Source organism: Prionailurus bengalensis, chromosome A3, assembly GCF_016509475.1.
Source record: "Prionailurus bengalensis isolate Pbe53 chromosome A3, Fcat_Pben_1.1_paternal_pri, whole genome shotgun sequence".
Taxonomy (NCBI): Eukaryota; Metazoa; Chordata; class Mammalia; order Carnivora; family Felidae; genus Prionailurus; species Prionailurus bengalensis.
The window spans coordinates 80,169,706-80,192,863 of NC_057354.1; the positions used below are offsets into that span (position 1 = coordinate 80,169,706).

Below are 23,158 nucleotides of genomic sequence, written 5' to 3' on the forward strand. Positions count from 1 at the left end.
AAAGGAATTCTTCAACCAAACTAGCCTATATATTCTCCTTCCTCCTCCCAGCATGCCAGGCATATTTCTACCTCAGTGTCTTTGCATATAATGTTTTCCCATGCTGAAATATCCTCTCCAATCTCTAGCTTGCAGGGCCTAGCTTAATGTTTACTTCCTCAAATCAGAATAATGGTAAGTTCTATACCAACATTAATAAGTACTTTTTAAATAAATGATCTACCACTTCACTGGCAAAAGAAATCTGCGCTATGAATTTATAGTACGCTCCAAGTGACTGGACATTTTGCAAATAAAGTAAAATTTCAGGGATATCACTAAAAAATGTAGTTTCTGGGAATCTTTTGAAATAACAAAGATCTGCCAACAGTAGGCCCACTTTTCTACAAGCACCAGGCTGGAGCTGAGAAATTATTATCCTTTTGAATGATTTGCTACTTTAGTCCCACCGCTCCTCACTCTGTCCCCATATTGCCCCGGCCTGCTTTGGGCAGTTTTTCGGCCCTTCTACCCCATGGGCAATTGAATTTAAGCTGGTGGCTATAGAGATACCCAAAGAAAATGAATGGCTAGTCTTCCAAGGAAGAAAGAGAGATTATCAAGGTCCCTGATAGTCTGTGGTGTTTTTTTTTTTTAATGTTTATTTATTTTTGAGACAGAGAGAGACAGAGCATGAATGGGGGAGGGTCAGAGAGAGAGGGAGACACAAAATCTGAAGCAGGCTCCAGGCTCTGAGCGGTCAGCACAGAGCCTGATGCGGGGCTCGAACTCACGGACCGTGAGATCATGACCTGAGCCGAAGTCGGATGCTTAACCGCCTGAGCCACCCAGGCGCCCCTGATAGTCTGTGTTTTAACAGCTAAGAAAGGTAACTTCTTACTAATTTCCTATCTTGTAATTGATAATAATCAGTGAGAATAACCCATAAAGTAAGGACACTTAATCATGGGGTAGAGTACCAAGAAATGAAATACTTTTTAAAAAAATGTTTATTTATTTTTGAGAGAGAGAGAGTGCCAGCAGGGGAGGGGCAGAGAGAGAGAGGGAGACACAGAATCCAAAGCAGGCTCCAGGCTCTGAACTGTCAGCACAGAGCCTGATATGGGCCTTGAACTCATGAATGTTGAGATCTTGACCTGAGCTGAAGTTAGCTGTTTAACCGGCTGAACCACCCAGGCGCCCCAGAAATGAAATACTTTTAAGAAAGTAATTTTTTTTTCTTGGCTCAGAGAAGGGAGTAATCACTAGGAAGGGCTGTCTGAGCCCTGGTACCACTTTTTAGGATCCATTTCCTCCACAAGGTGAGCTCTTTGGGATAATAGAATGGAAGCAAAGATTTGAAAACAGCTAATATATAGGAGCAGGAATTCATTCTGTTCTCAAATGAGTAATTACTCAAAAGAGTAATTCCTATCTCTTTTCTCATCTGAGTCTTCCTATAAACATTTTGTTTAGGCAGTAATAGTTGGTGATTGTCCAACGTTTTAAATATTTTCAAGTTCTTTTTTTTTAATGTTTGTTTATTTTTGAGAGAAAGACACACAGCGTGCGAGTGGAAGAGGGGCAGAGAGAAAGGGAGACAAGGGAGACAATCTCAGGCAGGCTTCAGTCTCCCAGCTGTCAGCACAGAGCCTGACGCAGGACTCAAACTCACCAACCGTGAGATCGTGACTTGAGCCAAAGTTGGACACTTAACCGACTGAGCCACCCAGGCTCCCCTCAAGTTCTTTTTTGGTATTGTCTCATTTAAACTTCTATAAACCTTACAAAGTGGGATAGAATAGATGAAGAAAGTCAGACTCTAGGACTTTAAGTGAATTACCCAAGTGCCATGTGAATATTATATGATAGAATTGAAAGTAGATCCCTGCTCTTCAGATATCTTGCCTTGTGTTTGTAATTTTATACTGTCTTGGTCTTCATTATCGTCCTATGAATGATCTCATCCTGCTTTTGTATGTGCTACCAAAGGACGGAGGCAATGACGCTAAGCCCATAGTAAGAAGACAGTAATGTAAGAATTGAATTTTGGAACTGGGTCAGCCTCTATCTGTAATTTATTCAGTCTTCTTTAACTCTTTGTGTAAACTACCCACAAGGTTACTAAAGTTTCTTCATTAAGCCAAAAGTTTTGTTCTACATCTTTACTGTAGATAAAAAATACTGATCTTTATGATCTACTGAAAATGACTTTTAAATTGTTCTAATTTACTGGTTTGTTTGTTTTTTTGTTTTTTGGGGTTTTTTTTTGTGTGTTTTTTGTTTTTTTCTGTTTAGAATGTGAGCTTCTTACAGGTAAAAACCCTTACCTTGTTTGCCACTGAACCCTCAGCATCTAGATAGATACCTGGCTCGTGTAATACATTCAGTTAAGTATTTGATACCTAATTTGCTGACTTAGTATTTTAGGATCTTCCATTAAGGACCTGCTGTCCCAGATCAAATGTTGGTTGCTTTCTGACATCCACTTTCTCCCTTAGGTGCTAGAGGGGTGGTCAGCCCTGTGAAGGAAGGAGTATGAACATTGATCTAGAGCTTCTTGGAGTTGAAACAATTACATTTATGTGGTAAAAGTCTCTGAGTCAGGTGGCAAATAGGTTTAATCTTTACATACCTTTTCTCTCAATGCTGCTTGTACGGTAGCCCTTTGTAGACATCAATGCTTTCAAATCCCTTTAGTTCAGAGGTGTCACGTGTTGAGGTCAGTCTATACCATACCATGAAGTGGGAGAAGTTAGGAAGCATTACTTTTTTTTTTTTTTTTAATTTTTTTTTTCAACGTTTTATTTTATTTTTGGGACAGAGAGAGACAGAGCATGAACGGGGGAGGGGCACAGAGAGAGGGAGACACAGAATCAGAAACAGGCTCCAGGCTCTGAGCCATCAGCCCAGAGCCCGACGCGGGGCTCGAACTCACGGACCGCGAGATCGTGACCTGGCTGAAGTTGGACGCTTAACCGACTGCGCCACCCAGGCGCCCCGGAAGCATTACTTTTTAGACTGTAGTCAGAGTCTGAGATTCTGGACTTGAATAAGAAGTCTTCTACATGGTGAGAGTTCTGTGATAATGTAGCTGAGGGAAATACACAGACATGTTTGAACCAGTGCGTCTGCAAGTCTGCTATTTCCAAGAACAGAAAGCACCCAAAAGTCCAGATTCTAAAAGGTTAAGAAGGGCTTACTGTTTAGTCCCAAGACTTTGCCAGTTTCTTCATAGTTGAACTTGGCTCTTTCTGATTCCTAGGTGTTGAATCCATTGGGTGGTCTTGTTGAATAAAGACCTCTATTAAGAAGGGAAAAGAGGGCAAATAGCATGTCTTATCCTTGCAGGGAGAAAGACTGTTGAAAGAGCACAAAGCTGTCAGGATGTTAAGTAACACTGTAAAAACATGCAGGAGTTGATTTACTGTTTGGGTTGTCATAGCCTGAAGCAGTTGGTGCTGTTCCCCGATATAAGAACTTTTTTGTTTCTCCAGGACAATGTCAGGCCCCAGGAGGCTTTCACATGACTGTCACTATTAAGAGCCAAGTGCCTGTTTTGAAGAAATCAGAGCTGGTAGTTCAAGTGTTCAGCAGAACTACTTATTATAAAGTGTCAGGGGACAGGATGTGTGTAACAGGATAGAAAGAGAAACTAATATTTATTGAGAGTCTGTTTCACACTAGACATGGGTGAATGCTTGCAAATGTGCTATCTTACTTAGTCTTTATAATAGTCCTATAAGATAGGTATTTTCCCATTTTCTAGGCTTGGGAACCAGGACATCAAGAAACTTAAATGACTTTCCCAGGGTCACACAGCTAATAACTGAGCTAGATCTAAATCTACATTGTCTAACTCTCAAACCAGTAATTTTTCCCCTCATAATACTTTGTGTTCTATGGGTAATAATAGGGAGGGTTCACTTCCTGATCTTCCTATACAGGGAGAGGGGAAACTGAGTATAAAATGGCAGAATTACATGCATTTACATATTACTTTCTAACTCTAACCTTCCACCATGTTTTTTTTCAAAATGCTTTATTTTTTTATTTTTATTTTTTTAAACGTTTATTTATTATTAAGAGACAGAAAGAGACAGAGCATGAGCATGGGAGAGGTAGAGAGAGGGGGAGACACAGAATCTGAAGGAGGCTCCAGGCTCCAAGCTGTTAGCACAGAGCCGGACGTGGAGCTCGAACTCACAAACCGTGAGATAATGGCCTGAGCTGAAGTCGGACACTTAACCGACTGAGCCACCCAGGTGCCCCCAGAATGTTTTAAATACAGTGAACTTTTAAACATAGTACTGAGATCTCATGAGTGATACAGTGGAGTGAGATGAGAAGTGTTTTTCTCCCCAAATTAAAGGTAATTGTAAAAGTATATGTGATTTCCAGAGGCTACTAGTGATTTTCAGGGTATATAGCATCTTTACTGACATATGTTTAGATTTAAACTCTAGCATTCCATTTTGAAAGCAGTTTTACTTTTAATCTGAGTATTTCTTGGAAGCTGACTCAGACTTAGGTTCTCTGTCCTGTAAATGACAGAATTATTAGAAGTTCTGTCTTAATGTTCACATTATATTTTTCTTTTCATAAATGAAGATAAAAGCTTTGCATTAGAATTTTCTTTTCTCTTTTTCAGAGTACAGATGTAAACCCTCATTTCAGCACAGTAATGAGAGCATGATTTTCTGTTTGCTTTGCTGGAAGCCCCTTCTCATAGTTTGAAATTGGGACACAGGAATTTTCTTGTTTGTTTCATTTTATTTTCTTTACCCTTAGGGATCATTTGGCTTTCATTTGAAGTTCTAATTGACGAAGGGGGGAAAAACAGAAAAATGATGGAACATTTGAGTTAATAACATAGAAAAACCCGTATTAAATTAGATTCCAAATCTCAAAAGTGAGTTTGTACTTTGATACTTTGAAGAATTGGTACAGTTGTTGTAATTCTTCTTTTGTTTTGTTTTGTTTTGTTTTAACCTTTGGCATAGAGGAGTGATTTGATAAATAGAATGATTTTATTGGTGTTTTCTAAGAAAAAGTTGGGAGGATGAGATTATCATACTAAAACAATGAGTTGGAAGTGCTATGGATACCAGCTCCCTTGCCCATACAAGAGGGAAAGGGAAGTATGGAAATGAAGTATGAATTGCATCTTAACAGTGGACTTCCTGATTTTTTTTCAGTGTTATTGTTGAATATTAAAATAATCTCTCAATTTGACTTTAAGAAAATTATTTGATTTGAGTATTGTCTTCTTTCTTAGAATTGACAGGCAGGAAAGAATTTGCACCTGAGCTCCTGATGAAGTTTTTAGTCAGAGTACTCGTTAGCAGTTCCCTAAACAAGTTGGTGTTCTTGGCAGCTCTAGCCTAGCGTTTTTGTGTTCAGTGCCTTTGTCATACTCTTCCACCCCACTTCGCTGGCCCATGCCGTGCAGTGGCAGGAGCTCAGCAGGAGCTGAGGCAGGTGGCTCAGTCGGTTAAGCATCTGATTATTGATTGTGGCTCAGGTCATGATCTCATGGTTTTGTGAGTTTGAGCCCCACCACACTGGGCTCTGTGCTGACAGCATGGAGATTGCTTGGGATTTTCTCTCTCTCTCTCTCTCTCTCTCTCTGCCCCTCCCCTGCTGGTATGCGTGTGTATTCTCTCTCTCTCTCTCTCTCTCTCTCTCTCTCTCTCTCTCTCTCTCAAAATAGATAAATAAACTTTAAAAAAAAAAGGGGGTGGGGGGAAGGAACATGCTGTGTGTAGTACTTCTGGTATTCTTCCACTAGTCAGGGCTAGTACAGGCAGCAGCAAGATACCCGGAGACAGCCGTTAGGAGCATCCAGGCAGCGAGCTGCTGCTGCTGCTGCTTTTAGGCTAGCACTGAACTACCGTGGCTAGACTAGATTGCTAGAGGCGGCCTGTACTATCAGAGTAAAAGTACTTCTTTTTCTCTTTGGGAAAGTAAATAGAGATGCTGCTTAATCAACCAGTATCATTTCAGTGTTGCTGGATATGAGATAATGTGGTAAAATCAAGAGGTGTAAGATAGTTTTACACCTTTCTGTGTTAAATTGTGTTAAATTGCTTTAACTGTGTTAAATTGCTTTAGATGCATTATCTCATTAAATCTTCACAACAGTCTTACCAGCTAATCTGTTAAAATTCCTATTGTAGAGTAGAAAGCTTAAACTGAGCCAGCCACACTAAAAGTGGTAGTTTTGATTTAGATTTGAATTTAGGTTTGTTTGATTTCAAAGCCCATGTCCACTAATTGTTGGGGGTAGGTACTTAGTACATAGATAGTCATTTCTTCACACATAGAATCTCATCATGAGGAAACATCAGACTAACCCAAATTGACATTCTACAAAATAACCAGCTTGTACTCTTCAAAAATGTCAGGATCAAGAAACACAAGAAAGGCTGACTGAGAAACTATTCCAGATTAAAGGAGGCTAAAGATGCATGACATCTAAATGCAGTCAATGTGTGACCATAGATTTGATTTGAGAGCAGGAAAAAAACTTTATAAAGGATACTATTTGGGCATTTGATAAAATTTGAATATAGACTGGGCTAGATAATAGTGTTTATCATTATTATATAACCATGGCTATATAAGAAAATGCCCTTGTCTTTAGAAAACATGCACTAAAGTTTTCAGGAATAAAAGGACCTAACATCTCCTACTTACTCTCAAGTGGTTGTGAGAGAGAGAGAGAGAGAGAGAGAATGACAAAGCAAATGTGGCAAAATGTAAACAGTTGAATAAACGGTGAATTTGGGGAAAGTATAGGAGAATCATGTTTTTGTCAAATTTTTTATATACTTGAAATGATATAATGAAATTTCTAAAATGCCTTATATTTTACAAATGTGACTAAAATGACTCAGAAACAAAGAAACCCAACTAAGGCAAGGCATCACAGCCAAAAATTAAGTACCACATTAATATATGTCATACTGTCAAAAAATTTTTCTTATACTTCCATTGGGGACATACCCCACTTTGCTTCAAAATAGTTACTTGTTTTTAACTAATATTTTTGTCCCATTACTTTTGACCCCTGTTTGATAGTTCATATTTCTGGTTTGTTTAGACATAATCTTGGATAGAGTGGCAAATCTGTTCTTTTTAATGAAAGGATGTACTGCAAAGTAGAGTAAGAAGTTTTTACTAATCATTTATGTTTGTTTATTTTTATTTATAACAATGTATATGCAGCCTACGTCCTCTTTCTGTTTTTTTTTTTTTAAGTTTATTTATTTGTTTTGAAAGAGAGCACAAATAGGGTAGGGGCAGAGAGAGAAGGAGACAGAATTCCAAGCAGCCTCCACATACTGTTAGTGCAGAGCCCAACATGGGGCCCGAACCCAAGGACCGCGAGATCATGACCTGAGCTGAGATCAAGAGTTGGATGCTTAACCACCTGAGCCACCCAGGCTCTTTCTGTTTTAGGTGATTATCATCAAGCCTTGATTATGTATGAGTGAACTATGCTAGTTCAGGTATTATCAAGGACTCTCTTTTCCTTTGCCCCACCCAGTCCATTGCATCTTGGCTTGGCCAGAGAATAGCTGTAGGCCAAATATGAAGGATGTTAAAAGTTCGAATTCATAATTTAATATACTTATCTTTTTTTCAATACTTTTTCACTCACTTTTTAAAAATGTGAGGTATAATTGACATATAACATCATCTTATTTTTAGGTGTACAACATAATGATAATTGTATACATTACAAAATGATCATACTTATGTTTTTGCATTCCATAAGTTGATGTGGGTTTTTTTGGGGATGAATAATTTGGTGTTCTTGGGTTAGATGGTAAGGCAGAACTGGGAATTCCTTCTGATTATAGATGGAAAGAACCTCAGGTTTAAGCAGGTATTTTGGCTCTATTAACTGTGACTTGGAAGAAGAAGTCATTTCTGTGTGTGTGTGTGTTTATTTTGAGAGAGAGAGCGAGCGAGTGAGCAGGACAGGGGCAGAGAAAGAGGGAAAGAGAAAATCCCAAGCAGTCTCTGTACTGTCAGCACAGAGCCTGACGTGGAGTGCAGTCCCACAAGCTGTAAGATCAAGAGTTGGATGCTTAACCAGCTGAGCCACTCAGGGGCCCCTGGAAAAAGTCTTAAACAAGAGGCTCCAAATATTAGTCAATTGACTAAGGTAAACACTGCTTCTACCTTTCCTGTTGATAGAGACAAGTAGCTATATATAAAACTGAATCCTCCTTGTGGCCTACCCTGTGCCCCCCACTTACAGAAAGAGGGAGGGAAGAAAAGGCCATCTTGCCTTAGAATGAAAACTTAGTCCCTTTATAATATTCTCTGCCCAGATCTCATGCACACATTAATTCAACTATGCTGCCATCCCATTACACTTAAAAAATGCTAGAAATTTTCCATGGCAGCTAGGATATATCCATTATCTATCCAGATGTTTTTATAGGCCACTTTAGATTGACTTTGGGTTATCATACTCTCAACACTCAGGTTTCCCTTGAGTCTTTGTTAAAGTTAACTGAATCATAGAATAACTTTCACATGAAGGTACTTAGTGACTATTAATGATGGTGTTTATGTTATATCTGTATGAGTCAGGATTGCAAAATGGTTAAGTGCTCAGACTCTGAAGCTAGATAGACCTGAGTTTAAAACTGGCTCTGCCACTTACTACTTGTGTGGCTTTAATAAACAAGTTCCTCATCTTTCCTTACTTTCCTCTTCTATAACATGGGATAAAATTATCCTCAACAACATGAAATGATACACGTAAAACACTTAGCATGTAATGCCTGGCATTTTGTATGTGTTCTATAAATGTTAGCCATTGTTAATTATCATTGCTATTAATATGATCATTAGTGTAATTTCTTAGTAGTTAATTATTGTAAATCCCCCCTGAATTTGCTAATGTTTTCCGATGCCTTTCAAAGTCTACTGAATGAACGGTGACCAAGCAAGAAGCTCTATTGTTTTGCCAATTAGGGACTGACTACCTGTTCTGTCTTTTGCAAAGGACTGAACTTTAATCTCTAGTTTCTAGAACTCTGGACAATTTTAAGAAAATGAGGCTTTTCTTTCTTTCCTCCATAAATTGGACCAGAAGTATATCAAAGCCCATAAAATCCATTACATTATCTGATGAAGTCTTCTTGCTGGATATAGCTGAAAAGATCTGGATCAAATGGATAAGGTCTGTCACTTCTACAGTTCTTCAGAGTGTTTTAACTCTGGCTTGCTTTCTTCCTAGTTAATAAGGCTGTTCTAAGGATCAGATGATGTCATTCATACAAAAGGGCTTTCTAAACTGTAAAGCACTGTGATAATGTGAGGGATGATTGTTCAAAGGCCCCAACAACCTAAGTGATGTCAGAATCCAACCCTAGGAGATGCAATCTCCCCTCTTCCTGCCACTTCAGAAGTTCGCAGTAAATTATTTGAGCTCGAGAGGCTAGTGGCTAACTTCATGCAGTGATTATGAATTCCTTCTTCTTCTCTCACCCCCATATTCTCTCACAGAATGGGGTGCCAGATTCTGAGTCAGTCTTCGGGCCTGGACTTTGGGACACAGCATGGTAGGCAGAGTACTTCATAGGATCTGGGAATGAGGATTAGGAAGCATTTCTTTTATACCATTTTCCAGTCCCCTTCCTGACAGCTCTTATCCTGGCAGCCCCCATAGATTAAATGGCATTTCAAAATTGAGTTCAGTGAGGATAAGACCCGATGAGGCTTCTGCCAAACTGGGCTGACAGACCTAAGTAATCAGTTGATAGTGTACGTGCCCATGTGTGTGTATGCGTGTGTGTGTTTCTGGACTATTAGAGTTTTTTTTTTTTTTCTGTACAGTATGAACAGCAAGCCTAGAATTATGTGTGAGATCATCATCATTATCATCAACCACAAATACAGAATGTTTGGTAAACACAGGACCCTCCAAGCTTTGGTGTTTGTTATGAACTGAATTGTGTACCCTGCCAATTCACGTGTTAAAATCCCAACCCTCAGTGCCTTAGAATGTAATTGTATTTGGAGTTTGTTGGAACCCTAATAAAATTAATCCCCTTTCCCCACAACCTCGACCAAAAAAAATGTATCCAAAACTTTTTCTCCCCGAATCACCATTTTCTGAATTTGAAAGTCCTCCTATCCTTAGTCATTTCATCCTTTGCCTCATTTACATAGGTTTATTTGCTTTCTCAAGAGAAGGACAAAGGTAAGTGCTTACTTTTTAACTATGCCTATTTCTGCTTAATTGTGCTGTCATGAAGGACTTAAAAGAAACCACATTGGGACAGCTGAGGACATGAATAGACGGTGCAGTTGGTAGAACAAGTTGGTGATCTCTCTCCTTGGAGAAAATCTGCAGTCCCAGAATTGTTTTGATTAGTATGTCTTCTGTCTTCCTCCCCTACCAAGAACTTTGTCGTTCATTGCTGCACTCTGGTCTTTTAATTGTATGTATTAAGATGTTTCCCCCATCTTAATCTGTAGATTATCAAGAACTCCTTGGAGAGCAAGTGCTATTGCATACTTTGTTTCTGCTTGCCTAATGGTATTACTTAAACAAGCAACTCTGGTTGAGTTTTGTTTTGTTTTGTTTTGTTTTGTTTTGTTTTGTTTTAATCTTCTCTGTTCCTTTCATGTAAATATATTTTAGTTTGTTTATCAAAGTTGTTTGCAGATGAGTTTGCTCTGGAATGTACCTCATCAGGAATGATGAGGGAGTCCCAATTTGAACTTCAGACTAAAAGAAGCAACACTTTTTTTCTCATGTGCTAAAGAGCTTTGTCAATTTGGTTTTTCTAAGACTTAAATGAAATTTTTTCCTCCTTCAGTATGATTTGCCTTTTCAGCTGTTTAGCAGTTGTTCTCTGGTTCTTTGTCCATTGTCACATGGGAACTAGTTCTACTTAGCCAAGAGCCAGTATGATTTCTTGCAAATCAAACCAGAGCACCTAAAAATAGCTTTTTACCCACATATTTTTCACCCAAAGTTTTTCAAAATACAGAAAATCTTAACAGCTAAACATTAAATCCTGCCGAAAATAAAAAGTTATAAAATGAACTGGAACACAATGTTTTGAAAAAGATAGAAATCAACCAGTTATCTAATTGTATTGAGCTTTTAGTGTTTTATAACTCAGCTTCGTTTTATTTTCTTTCATTGGGTGTTTCTAAAATAGTCTGTGTAAATGCTTAAGTCCTGGTGCTTATGTAAATCAGTACAAAGTCAGATTATCTCTAATTAGTTACCATTCTACTCTTAAATGTATATAAATTGGGGTGGAAAGTGTCTGAACTCAGAGTCAGAATGTATTAGCGAGGAGTGGATTGAATCAAAGAGCTGGGAATTCTGGCCTTCACATAACTGGGGCTAGTCTCCAGGTTTCTTTTTTTATCTAGTGTTAAATGGAGATTGATGGTACTTCTCCTTTTCACTATCCCTACTGACCTGCACTGGGGAGCAGAATAGATCAGGCTGCTTTGAAATCTCTGGAGGAAAAAGAATAGTGGTAGTCCTGGTTTAGCAGTGCATAATTTAGCCAACGAAAGAAACACTCTTTCTTGCAAGGTCAGACTATTTTCTTCCTTTCAGAAACAAGTCAGGGTTGCCTGGGCCAAAATACGTGTTCCTTTTGACCACACATTGGCAGGACAGGTATGTCTAGTTTTCTTCTAAATCATGGGTCTAGATTTTTTTCCAGCTAAGAAATCTTAAACCAAAAGAATTGCAAGGTCCTGTTCTCGACACTTGGTCTTTTTAGAAATTCAAGCAACTTTGAATGAACAGTGTTCTTGAAGTCTCATTGCCTTGTTGGTTCACAGGCTCTGAGCCTACAGATGAAAATGTAGCACAGTGGCAGAAGGATGTGTGTGTTTCTATGTGTGTAAATTCAACCCCGGTACATTGAGATTATTTTACTAATGCCCCCTTTATAAAGTTCCATAGGGTTTCCTGATGCCTAACAACCTTGTTGATTAGAAAGGTATGGAGAGTATGGGTCAGGGATCTGAGTAGTTTAAGATACTGCACCTATGGATATGTGTATCTGATATGGGTTATGGGGTAAGGAGAAGGATTTGCCTTTGGTATTTTCCTAGTTCTTTTGTTTTCCGTCCTACCTATAAACTCCCATTCTCCCTGTCCTTCTTATTGCCTAAGCATCCCGAGTTTTAAGGCAGGCTACTTGGGTTCTTTCTTCCTGGAAGAAAATGAATCTTCTGATGTAAGTGATAGAAAAGTGTTAATGACTTTTTGTTTTACCTCTCCTGGGAGTATTTATGCTGTAAAGACATTATCTAGGCTGAGGACAGTAGTCCTCCTTCCTAAAGAAAAGGAGATATTTGGGAATAAGAAGATCTTTCTGACATGAATAGACATTTTCTCAAAGAAGATATACAGATGGCCAACAGACACATGAAAAGATACTCAGTATCACTAATCATCAAGAAAATGCGAAGCAAAACCACAGTGAGCTATCACTTCACACCTGTATGCAAGGCTAAAATAAAAAAGACAAGAGGGAGCACTTGGCTGGGACAGGCAGTAGAGCATGTGACTCTTAATCTCAGGGTTGTGAGTTCAAGCCCCATGCTGGGCATGGAGCCTATTTTTAAAAATAAATAAATGAATAAATAAAATAGACAAGAAATAACAAGTACTGTCAAGGATATGGAAAAAAAAGGAATCCATATACACTGTTGATGAGAATATAAATTGGTGCAGCCACTATGGAAAACTGCATGGAGCTTCCTGAAAAAAATTAAAAATAGAAATATCATATGACCCAGTAATTCCACTTCTGGGTATTTATTTGCCCAAAGAAAACAAAAACACTAATTCAAAAAGATCTATGCACCCTTGTGTTCATTGCAGCATATTAAACAACCTAAGTATCCATAGATAGACAAGTGGATAAAGAAGCTGCGTATATATCAGGTGTGATATGCAATATCACATACACACATATACACAATACATGCGTACACATACAGTGGAATATTAGCCATAAAAAAGAATGAAATGTTGCCATTTTGTGACACATGGATTAACCTAGAGGGTATTATGCTAAGTGAATTAAGTCAGAGAAAGGCAAATACTGTATGATTTCAGTTATATGTGGAATGTGAAAAACAAAACAAAGCAGAAACAGACTCACAAATACAGAGAACAAACTGGTGTTTGCCAGAGAGGAAGTGGGGGTGGGGTGGGCAAAATAGGTAAAGGGGATTAAGAGGTATAGACTTCCAGCTATAAAATAAGTCACAGGATATAAGGTACAGCATAGGGAATATAGTTAATAATATTACAATAACATTGTATGGTTTCAGATGGTGAGCATTGAGCATTTTGGAATGTATGTAAGTGTTGAATTACTATGCTGTACACCTGAAACTAGTATAATATTGTATGTCAACCATACTTCAATTTAAAAATAAATAAATTGGGGGAAAAGATCTTTCTGGCTTAAATTACACTGTATGGGTATGATTTTCAAAAGTTGTCATATGTAAGTACAATTAAAATTCCTCCTAATAGCTCTAATCTCCTTGTCTATAAAAGTTTTTGCAGAGCTGCTGTGATTTAGTTAGATTAGCCAGTTTATTTTATTTTATTTTATTTTTTTAATTTTTTTTTTAACGTTTATTTATTTTTGAGACAGAGACAGAGCATGAATGGGGGAGGGTCAGAGAGAGGAAGACACAGAATCTGAAACAGGCTCCAGGCTCTGAGCCATCAGCACAGAGTCCGACGCGGGGCTCGAACTCATGGACCGCGAGATCGTGACCTGAGCTGAAGTCAGCCGCTTAACCGACTGAGCCACCCAGGTGCCCCTAGATTAGCCAGTTTAAATTTCACTTCCTATTTCCATCTTGTGAAATTATTTATTTATTTATTTATTTATTTATTTAGTGTTTATTTACTTATTTTTGAGAGAGAGAGAGCACAAGCTGGGGAGGGGCCAAGAGAGAGAGACAGACAGACAGAGAGTATCTGAAAGCAGTCTCCAGGCTCTGAGCTGTCAGTGTGCAGCCCTGTACAGGCCTTGAATCCACGAACTGTGAGATCATGACCTGAGCCAAAGTCAGATGCCCAACCAATTGAGCCACCCAGGTGCCCCCATCTTGTGGAAATATTTAAAAGACGGACCAAAACAAGGAGGAAAAAGTGAAGCAGCAGAGACCCAGATAATAGGTCTCTGAATGATTAAAATCTGATATTACTAGATTTTAAAATGTTGCCACTTTTTTTTAACATTTATTTATTTATTTATTTTTTTTTTATTTTTTATTTTTTTTAATGTTTATTTATTTTTGAGAGAAAGAGACAGAGAGAGGCAGAGCTGGGGAGGAACAGAGAGAGAGGGAGACACAGAATCCTAAACAGGCTCCAGGCTCTGAGCTGTCAGCAAAGAGCCCGACGCGGGGCTTGAACTCACAAACCGCGAGATCGTGACCTGAGCCGAAGCCGGACACTCAACCGACTGAGCCACCCAGGCGCCCCATTATTTATTTATTTTGAGAGAGAGGGATAGCGAGCAGGGGAGAGATAGAGAGGAAGACAGAGAATCTCAAGCAGGCTCTGCATAGCCAGTGTGGAGCCCAAATGCAGGGTTCGAACTCACACAGTGAGCTCAAACTCACAAACAGATCATGACCTGAGCGGAAATCAGGAGTTGGATGCATAACTGACTGAGCCATCCAGGTGTCTAAAATGTTGCCACTTTATATAAAACGTGTATGCCACTTGGAAAGTTGAAGTTAGGTGCCTTAGATTTGTTTAGCAGTAACTTTGGTCAGTGATAGATCTGAAACATTCTACATACCCAATTAATGTCTCTTTTCTCCTTTGAGTTGCTAGTTAACTAATGAAGAGTTCATGTTTTCTTAATGTAATAAGAATTAGTGGGAGTTGTCAGGCTGTCCTCACAAAAGTCCTTTGAAATGCCTGAATGACAACCCCTGAAAACTCAGTGTTTATTGTCTGGTGATGGTTAATGCTTTTATGATACACTAGTAACACTCTGTCCTCTTCTAGGAGATTGTGGGAATATGGATAAGCACTTCCTCTTAGGAACTGCTCTGCCTCTGAAAGCACCTGGTATGTCCTGAGGCACTGCTCTATTCATTTATTAGAGTGAATTATTTTAGTTCTTGGAGACCCTGTCTTAGTCCCACATAGCTCTTAACACATATGGACACCTATTGAGTTTGGGATGAGTCATTTTCATTTAGAGGCTCCATCATTAAGTTGCAGTCTAAATTTCATCTTTTTTCATCCCCAGTAGGATGATTCACTTTGTGATTTGCAGGACATTTTTTTTTTCCTTTTTGAAAATTGCGTTAGCACACTCTTTACACACTAGCTGTAGAACTTGTTAGCTATTGTATTTGAAATGAGGATTTCCTCATGATAAAAATGGCTTGAGTAGGGACCATTGTATGTAATATACATTGCTAAAGATTTTTGTTTAAAAAAAAATTATAGGGGCTCCTGGGTGGCTCAGTCAATAAAGTGGCCAACTCTTTTTTTTTTTTAATTTTTTTTTAACGTTTCTTTATTTTTGAGACAGAGAGAGACAGAGCATGAACAGGGGAGGGGCAGAGAGAGAGGGAGACACAGAATCTGAAACAGGCTCCAGGCTCTGAGCTGTCAGCACAGAGCCCGACGCGGGGCTCGAACTCACGGACCGTGAGATCATGACCTGAGCTGAAGTCGGACGCTTAACCGACCGAGCCACCCAGGCGCCCCTAAAGTGGCCAACTCTTGATCTCCATTCAGATCTTGATCTCAGGGTCGTAAGTTCAAGCCCCACATTGGGCTTTGCACTGGGCATGAAGCCTGCTTTGAAAAAAAGAAAAGGAAAGGAAAGGAAAAGAAAATAAATAAAAGATTATAAGTCACAAGTTTAAAAAAAAAGATTATAAATCACAAGTTTTCTTTTTTGAAGTATTTTCTTTAAGCTACAGCATAAACTATCCATTGTTTTAGATATAGAGTATAAGAGCAAGTTGTAGCTATGAGCCCATGTTTCTGAAATCAAGACCCTTGATGCAAATTCTTTTTTTTTTTTTTTGAATGCTTTTTTATTTTGAGAGAGAGAGAGAGAGCTGGGAAGGGGCAGAGAGAGAGGGAGAAAGAGAATCCCAAGTGGGCTCCACGTTGTCAACATACAGCCTGATAAGGAGCTCAGACTCACAAATTGTGAGATCATGACCTGAGCCAAAATCAAGAGTCGGATGCTTAACCAACTGAGCCACCCAGGCGCCCAAGACCCTTGATGTAAATTCTGAATGAAATCTGATCTTCCGTGGTTGTTGTTGCTATTGCTGTTGTCCTTCTTTTTTAATACCAAAGTGACACTGTACCATTTTTCAATACAAATGATAATAGAAAAAAATAAATACTGGTTTTGGATAATTACCACTTGGAGGGCAGCCTTCCTACCAATTTAGGCATGATGAAAATCCTTGCTCTGCTGATCTTTGGAGTTTGTGTTCAGTGCTATGTACTTTGGCAGTCTAAAGAGACTCGTCTTTGTATTTATACTGAAAGCAATGAGTAAGGCCAGAAAGTAAAGTAGGAAATGAAGGAACAATACCACACATAGAAAATACTGGAAATATCAGAGGAGAAGGAGTTGGGGTTTAGGGAGTAAATACCCTGCCCTCTTCTCTCTTGCTAGAACCCAGCTGTAAGAACAAAGGAGTGACACAGTCTTAGAGAACAGCCACATAGGACATGGTACAAGGTAGAGAAGGGTGGAGAGTGGGTAAGAAAGGACAAGTGAAAAATAACCACAGTTTTCAGGGAACTATAAAATTTTAATTTTGGATAAATGGTTCCTTAAGAAGAAAGTTGAAAGATCCTTTGCTACAAAAAAGCTCTGTCATGGTCTCCTGAAGGAATTGGAAACAGTATCAATATAATTCTAAAAAAGCCACATGAAGTATGGGTATCTTAATTATTATATAATTGCTATTCTAGAAACCATTGCAAATTTTGACCTTTGGTGCATGTTCTCTTTCTCTGTCAAGTTGAAGACACACAGTGACAGAGCTGCAGGTCAGAGGTTAATTTAAGCTTATAAAAGGATAGCATATATAGAGGGAGATAGGCTTTATGGCTAACGTTTATGCTCAGCCATGATTCCCTTTGTGTTAATAAATGTAACCAAAAGAAAAGTTTAGGGACTAAGCCTCATGATATCTGGCCAGCTGTGTGTGGCCTTCCTGAATCAGTCTTGGTGAGCAGATAACCTTTTCCCACTCTCACCCTCTGTCCTCTAACTTTAGCACTTTGTAAAGAAACCACAATGTGCAGAACTTGCCAAAGTCATGTTGTAATACTAAATCTGACTTGACTAATCAAGTGGGGATAAAGTTTTGTGGGAATTTTGCATGGAAATAATAATAATATAGAAAATAAGATACAGGACTTCTATTTTATTTTATGTTGAATTTATTCTAAATGGTTCCACCTAAGTGTTTAGTAAATTATAGTTCTTTTTATTTTCTTTAAAAATTTTTAATGTTTATTTATTTTTGAGAGAGAGTGTGTGAGAGGAGGAGGGTTAGAGAGAGAGGGAGACACAGAATATGAAGCAGGCTTCAGGCTCTGAGCTGTCAACACAGACCCCGATTTGGAGCTTGAACTCACAAACTGTGAGATCATGACCTAAGCTGAAGTTGGACACTTAACCGACTGAGCCACCCAGGTGCCTCTTTTTTTTATTTTAGCATTTATCACTGTTGTATTGTTGTGCCAAAGAATTTCTCAGGGTATGCTTATGGGCCTAGATATTGAAGTCATTTTTTAATTTTTCAAATTTTTATTTAAATTCTAGTTAGTTAACGTAGAGTGTAATGTTGGTTTCAGCAGTAGAATTTAGTAATTCATCACTTACATATAGTAACACCCAATGTTCATCATCACAAGTGCTGTTCTTTTTTTTTTTAAGCAATTTTCTCCTTATTTTTATTTATTATTATTTTTTTAATGTTTATTTTTGTCGGGGGAGAGGCAGAGAAGGAGGGAGATGGAAGATCTGAAGCAGGCTCTTTGCTGACAGTGGAGTGCCTGATTCGGAGCTTGAACTCACAAACCGCGAGATCATGGCCTGAGTTGAAGTTGGATGCTCAATTGACTGAGCACCCAGGTGCCCTCCTTAATACCCATCACCCATTTAGCCCATCCCCCACCTGCTTCCCTCCATGAACCCTCAGTTTGTTCTCTATCATTAAGGGTCTCTTATTGTTTAGGGCACCTGGGTGACTCAGTTAAGCATCTGACTCTTGATTTCGGATCAGGTGTTTGTGAGTTCCAGTTTCAGATCTGTAGTTTGTGAGTTCCAGCCCTGCATCTAGCTCTGCACTGACAATGTGGAACCTGCTTGGGATTCTCTCTCTCCCTCTCTCTGCCCCTCCCCTGCTCTCTTTCTCTCTCTCTCAAAATAAATAAATAAACTTTAAAAAAAGAGTCTCTTATAGTTTGTTTCCATCTCTCTTTTTTTCCCCTTAACATATGTTCATCTGTTTTGTTTCTTAAATTCTACATATGAGTCAAATCGTAAGGTATTTGTCTTTCTGTGACTGACTTATTTCATTTAGCATAATACACTCTAGTTCCATCCACATCATTGCAAATGGCAAGATGTAATTCTTTTTGATCACTGAGTAACATTCCATTGTGTGTATATGTGTATATATATACCACATCCACATCTTCTTTATCCATCCTTCAGTCGATGGGTATTTGAGCTCTTTCCATAGTTTGGCTATTATTGATAGATATTGAAATTATTTAAATAGACATTATACACGAAGAAGTTTTAGTGTGTAGATGGAGAAAACCAACACTTGCTTAATGACAGCCTTTAATTATTATATTAACTAATAATCAGTTATACTCTCTGACCCTGCTAGGAAATGAGTTTAAGCTAAAGCGTTAAAGATCTAGGCTTGGCAAGTAAGAGTTTCCTGAAGAGTATTAGAGTTATTACCTGGGAAAGGACTTTCTTGGGAACTGGTAAGATGTCTTTCTCCAGAGTCATTAAAGGCAGCTTGGGTTTTTCTATTGGGTTTTTCTGTTTAGAGATGGTGACCTCTTAGATCTCTTAGTATTTTATAACTTTTTAGCTTCTGCACTTGGAGAGAATATTTGAATATTTTGCCTTTGCTTTCTTTTCTAATTTGGTACAGTTATTTAAACCCTTGTGGTGTTTAATATACTGCTATACTCCCCATGATCACAGACTATGTATTCTTTTTTTTTTTAATTTATTTATTTTGAGAGAGAGAGAGAGTATGAGTAGGGAAGGGGGAGAGAGAGAGGGAGAGAAAATCCCAAGCAGGCTCTGCATCACCAGCACAGAGCCCATTGCGGGGCTCAAACTCACAAACCGTGAGATCATGACCTGAGCTGAAACCAAGAGTCAGACACTTAGCTGACTGAGCCATCCAAGTGCCCCTAGACTACATATTCTTAATAATGATGTGCTTGCTTATTCATCTGCTAACTGCTTTCTGATTCCACCACATGCTGTATCTACACTCTACTGAAACACAGCAGGTTCTAACTCTTGACTCAGATACTTAAATATAGGAGTTTAGTCTTACCATTTCTCATTATTATAACCAGTTGGGCCCAGGTCAGGGTGGATGACCTTGAAAAAAAAATCAGGGGCACCTGGGTGACTCAGTCAGTTGAGCCACCGACTCTTGATTTAGGCCTAGGTTGTGATCCTAGGGTCATGGGATTGAGCTCCGAGTCGGGCTCCGCGCTGAGCATGGAGCCTGCTTAAGATTCTCTCTCCCTCCCTCTCTCTCCCCTCCCCCTTCCTTGCTTGTGCATACTTTCTCTCTAAAATTAAAAAAAATCAGATGTTTCAAATTGTCCTTACACTTTCTGTCTCTGGCTTGATACGCATCATTTGCATTACAGATATCTACAGATATATCTGCATATACAGATATCTTCAAGTGCATTTGATGTATTTTCTGTGGGGTACCCCCAGCCAAATGCAAAATTTGAACAAAGCCCCATGTATTAAGCCCCAATTTAAAAGCTCTTGAATACCTGATAAAATATTTTGATAGCATAACTAGATGAAGCTAAGCCTTGATAATAGTTTCAGATAAACTGTGTCTTCAAGAGTCATAAATGGTTATATGTGTCTTTCTAACATGTTAATGTGTATTGTTTCAAGCGGGGAGAGGTGAAGATTGGGAGTGGTTGGAAAATTTAACTTTGGACTCTGTTTATGTAGCCTGCTAGATTCTGTAGTATTTGATTATCCTTAAAAATGAACAGCTTCACTGATATTTAGAGGTCTGATCATAGATAATTTGAGTACTGAAATCTACAACAAATTAATGACCCCTCATCAAAAAAGATCCTGGCTTTTATTAATGAACTCTGTTCAATATTCCTATCTCTGTGATCAAAGTCCTTGATAATTTCTTCCCATATAAATAGAAAACCAGGTGAATTTATTATAGTAAATGACTTTCAATGAGGTTAAAACATGGGTGCATCATCTTCTGCCAATTTCCTGAATATATATGTTAGACTGGTAAATATTACTTTCTAGACTATTATTTCAAAGGCCAAATGTTCAAAAATGTTTTAAAGGCACGCTAAAGATCTCGGTAAAACTGAATGAAGAATAAAGGCTTTCAAATCTGAGACCGGTTCTTAATTTAGCTAACTGGATTGTCTAATTTGCCATAAATTTGCTCTTCTTTTCAAAAGGAGATGACCCTTCCTGCAGCTTCTCAACACAAAGAGCATCTTTCTTTTCTCTAAATTGGTTTTTGCTTTCCACTAAATGAAAACCTGGCAGTGTCTTTTTTCTTTCTTTTTTAATTTTAAACCTGACGGTTTCTAAGTTCATGTACTATTCCCCTCTACTATCCAAATACGTGTTTGAGGAAAAGGTTCCCTGTAGTCAGGAAAAGCCTTTCCTCCCTTTGGAAACTTTTCATCTGAGAGACCCTTTCTTTCCCTCTCTACTTGTTTCTCCTAGGGGAATAAACAACACAGCAGCCTAGCAACAGCACAGGGACTTTCCCAAAATCAGCTCCTGAAAGTTCTTCTGGCTATTGACAGAGTAACTTGCTCCTTCTGAAAAGGCTTGTTGCTCTTCCTCTTACCTTCCACTTTGGGGATAGAGACAGGAAATACCATGTATTTAGAGAGGAAAGTGTAAAGAAAAGAGCATTGATCTGGTTGGTGGCTCTTCCACCAACAATAGACATGTCATTTACCATGCTGGGGGCTTCAATTTCATTATCTAAAAAACAAGGTAGTTGAATTATATGATCTCTGAGAATTCATACTGCTTTAAAATATATGATTATTGTTCTGAGACATCTGGGTGGCCTAGTTGGTTGAGCACCTGACTCTTGATTTAGGTTCAGATCATGATCCCAAGGTCTTGGGATCAAGCCCCATTTTGGGATTCTCTCTCTCTCTCTCTCTCTCTCTCTCTGCCCCTCTCCTCCACTTGTGTGTTCTCTCTCTCTCTCTCCAAAATTAAAACAAAACAAAACAAAACAAAATATGATTATTGTTCATAAGGATCTTAAAGATAATCACTCTTGGATACATATAATTTGCTGCTGTTGCTTGAGATAGTTTGTTCAAAGTATTTATTCACTGTACATGAAATTTCTGTCACCACACTTCAGAGGCCTTTTTCTTTGATATCTACCTAATCTAGGGTCGATTGACTGGCCCTAACAGTGTGTGCCAGGAATGTGTTTGATGGAAATCTTGGAGAGTTGGCTTGCAGCAAGTGGAAAGGCCTCAGAAATGTTTAAGGCTGTTTCAAGACCTGGTTATCTTCAAAGGATCTGGTTGATATTTCCCAAGCAACTTGGTCACAACTTGTCATAATTGCTAGTATAACCACTAAATCCAAAGTAGCTCAATTATCAGGCTAACACAGAGCCAATACAGACCTTCCTTCTATTGTTATACTACTGGGTGCTATGGAGACAGTATGGACTTTGGAGTCAGCCAGAGCTAAGAGTTCACAGTCCGACTCTGCCCTTTTCTGATTCTGTGATACAGCTTAACCACTGTGTGCCTCAGTGTCCTCATTTATAAGTACTTAAGTACTTACCTTAAAAATTGTTATGGGATCCGGGTGCTCAGGGTGGCTCAGGCGGTTAAACATGACTTCGGCTCCGGTCATGATCGTGCAGTTAGTGAGTTTGAGCCCTGTGTTGGGCTCTGTACTGACAGCTCAGAGCGTGGAGCCTGCCACAGATCTGTGTCTCCCTCTCTCTCTTCCCCTACCCCCCCTTGCACTCTGTCTCTCTCAAAAATAAATAAACATTAAAAAAAAATTGTTATGGGATCGAACGTGATGACTGAAGAGCTTCTCACATGCCTCATAATGAGAACACCTAACATTTGTATATCTCTTTACCATTTATGAAACACCTAATAGAAGTAGTTTTATTTAGGGAACTAAATATGTGGATTTGATTTGCTGGATAATATATCATTTAGGTATTGAGACCTGAGTCAGGCTTGCTAGGTAGGGGGCCCTGGTCCTTTAGAACTGGGTCAGCCCAGATCCAGAGCCTTGGCTATCTTGAGGGTCTTTTATAAAACATCCTTTGTGTTTTCCAGGAATCTGAATTTCTGTGTTTGGAATTTGATGAAGTCAAGGTCAATCAAGTCCTAAAGAAGCTGTCAGAGGTAGAAGAAAGTATCAGCACACTGATGCAGCCAGCCTAGCTGAAGATGGAGTTGTTGAAGCAAAGGTGTTCATGATCCCTCCCCAGTGAGCTGGGGTGTTTTGTTGTTGTTTTGTCGTTGTTTTTTAAAATCTTATTCCCCCATTAGTATTAAATCCTCAAATTCAAATCTTGCCTGTCTCTGCTTGCTGGGGTTTCTTTCCTTCCCTCTTTCATTCATTCTTACAGCTGTACTGTGTGCAGAGGTTCTTATACTTCAGCATGCACAGGTGTTTATAACAGCATTTATTTATTTATTTTTAGGATTTTAATTTTAAGTAATCTCTATACCCACCGTGGGGCTTGAACTCACAACCCTGAGATCAAGAGTCACATACCCCACTGACTGAGCCAGCCAGGCGCCCCATCATAAAAGCATTTTAAAAAGGAGGCTTCCAGGACCGTACCCCTA

The 23,158-nt window shown here is 38.8% G+C and overlaps 1 protein-coding gene across 1 annotated transcript in view; it reads left to right on the forward strand.

Moving 5' to 3' along the window:
* Positions 1–22,880, forward strand: part of COMMD1 (copper metabolism domain containing 1) — a 189,865-nt gene extending 166,985 nt beyond the window's left edge. The window contains exon 3 of the mRNA XM_043603474.1: positions 22,640–22,880. Within this exon, the coding sequence (XP_043459409.1) occupies positions 22,640–22,747 (108 nt within the window). The 3' untranslated portion in view covers positions 22,748–22,880. The remainder of the gene's footprint in view (positions 1–22,639) is intronic.
* The last annotated feature ends 278 nt before the right edge of the window (positions 22,881–23,158 follow it).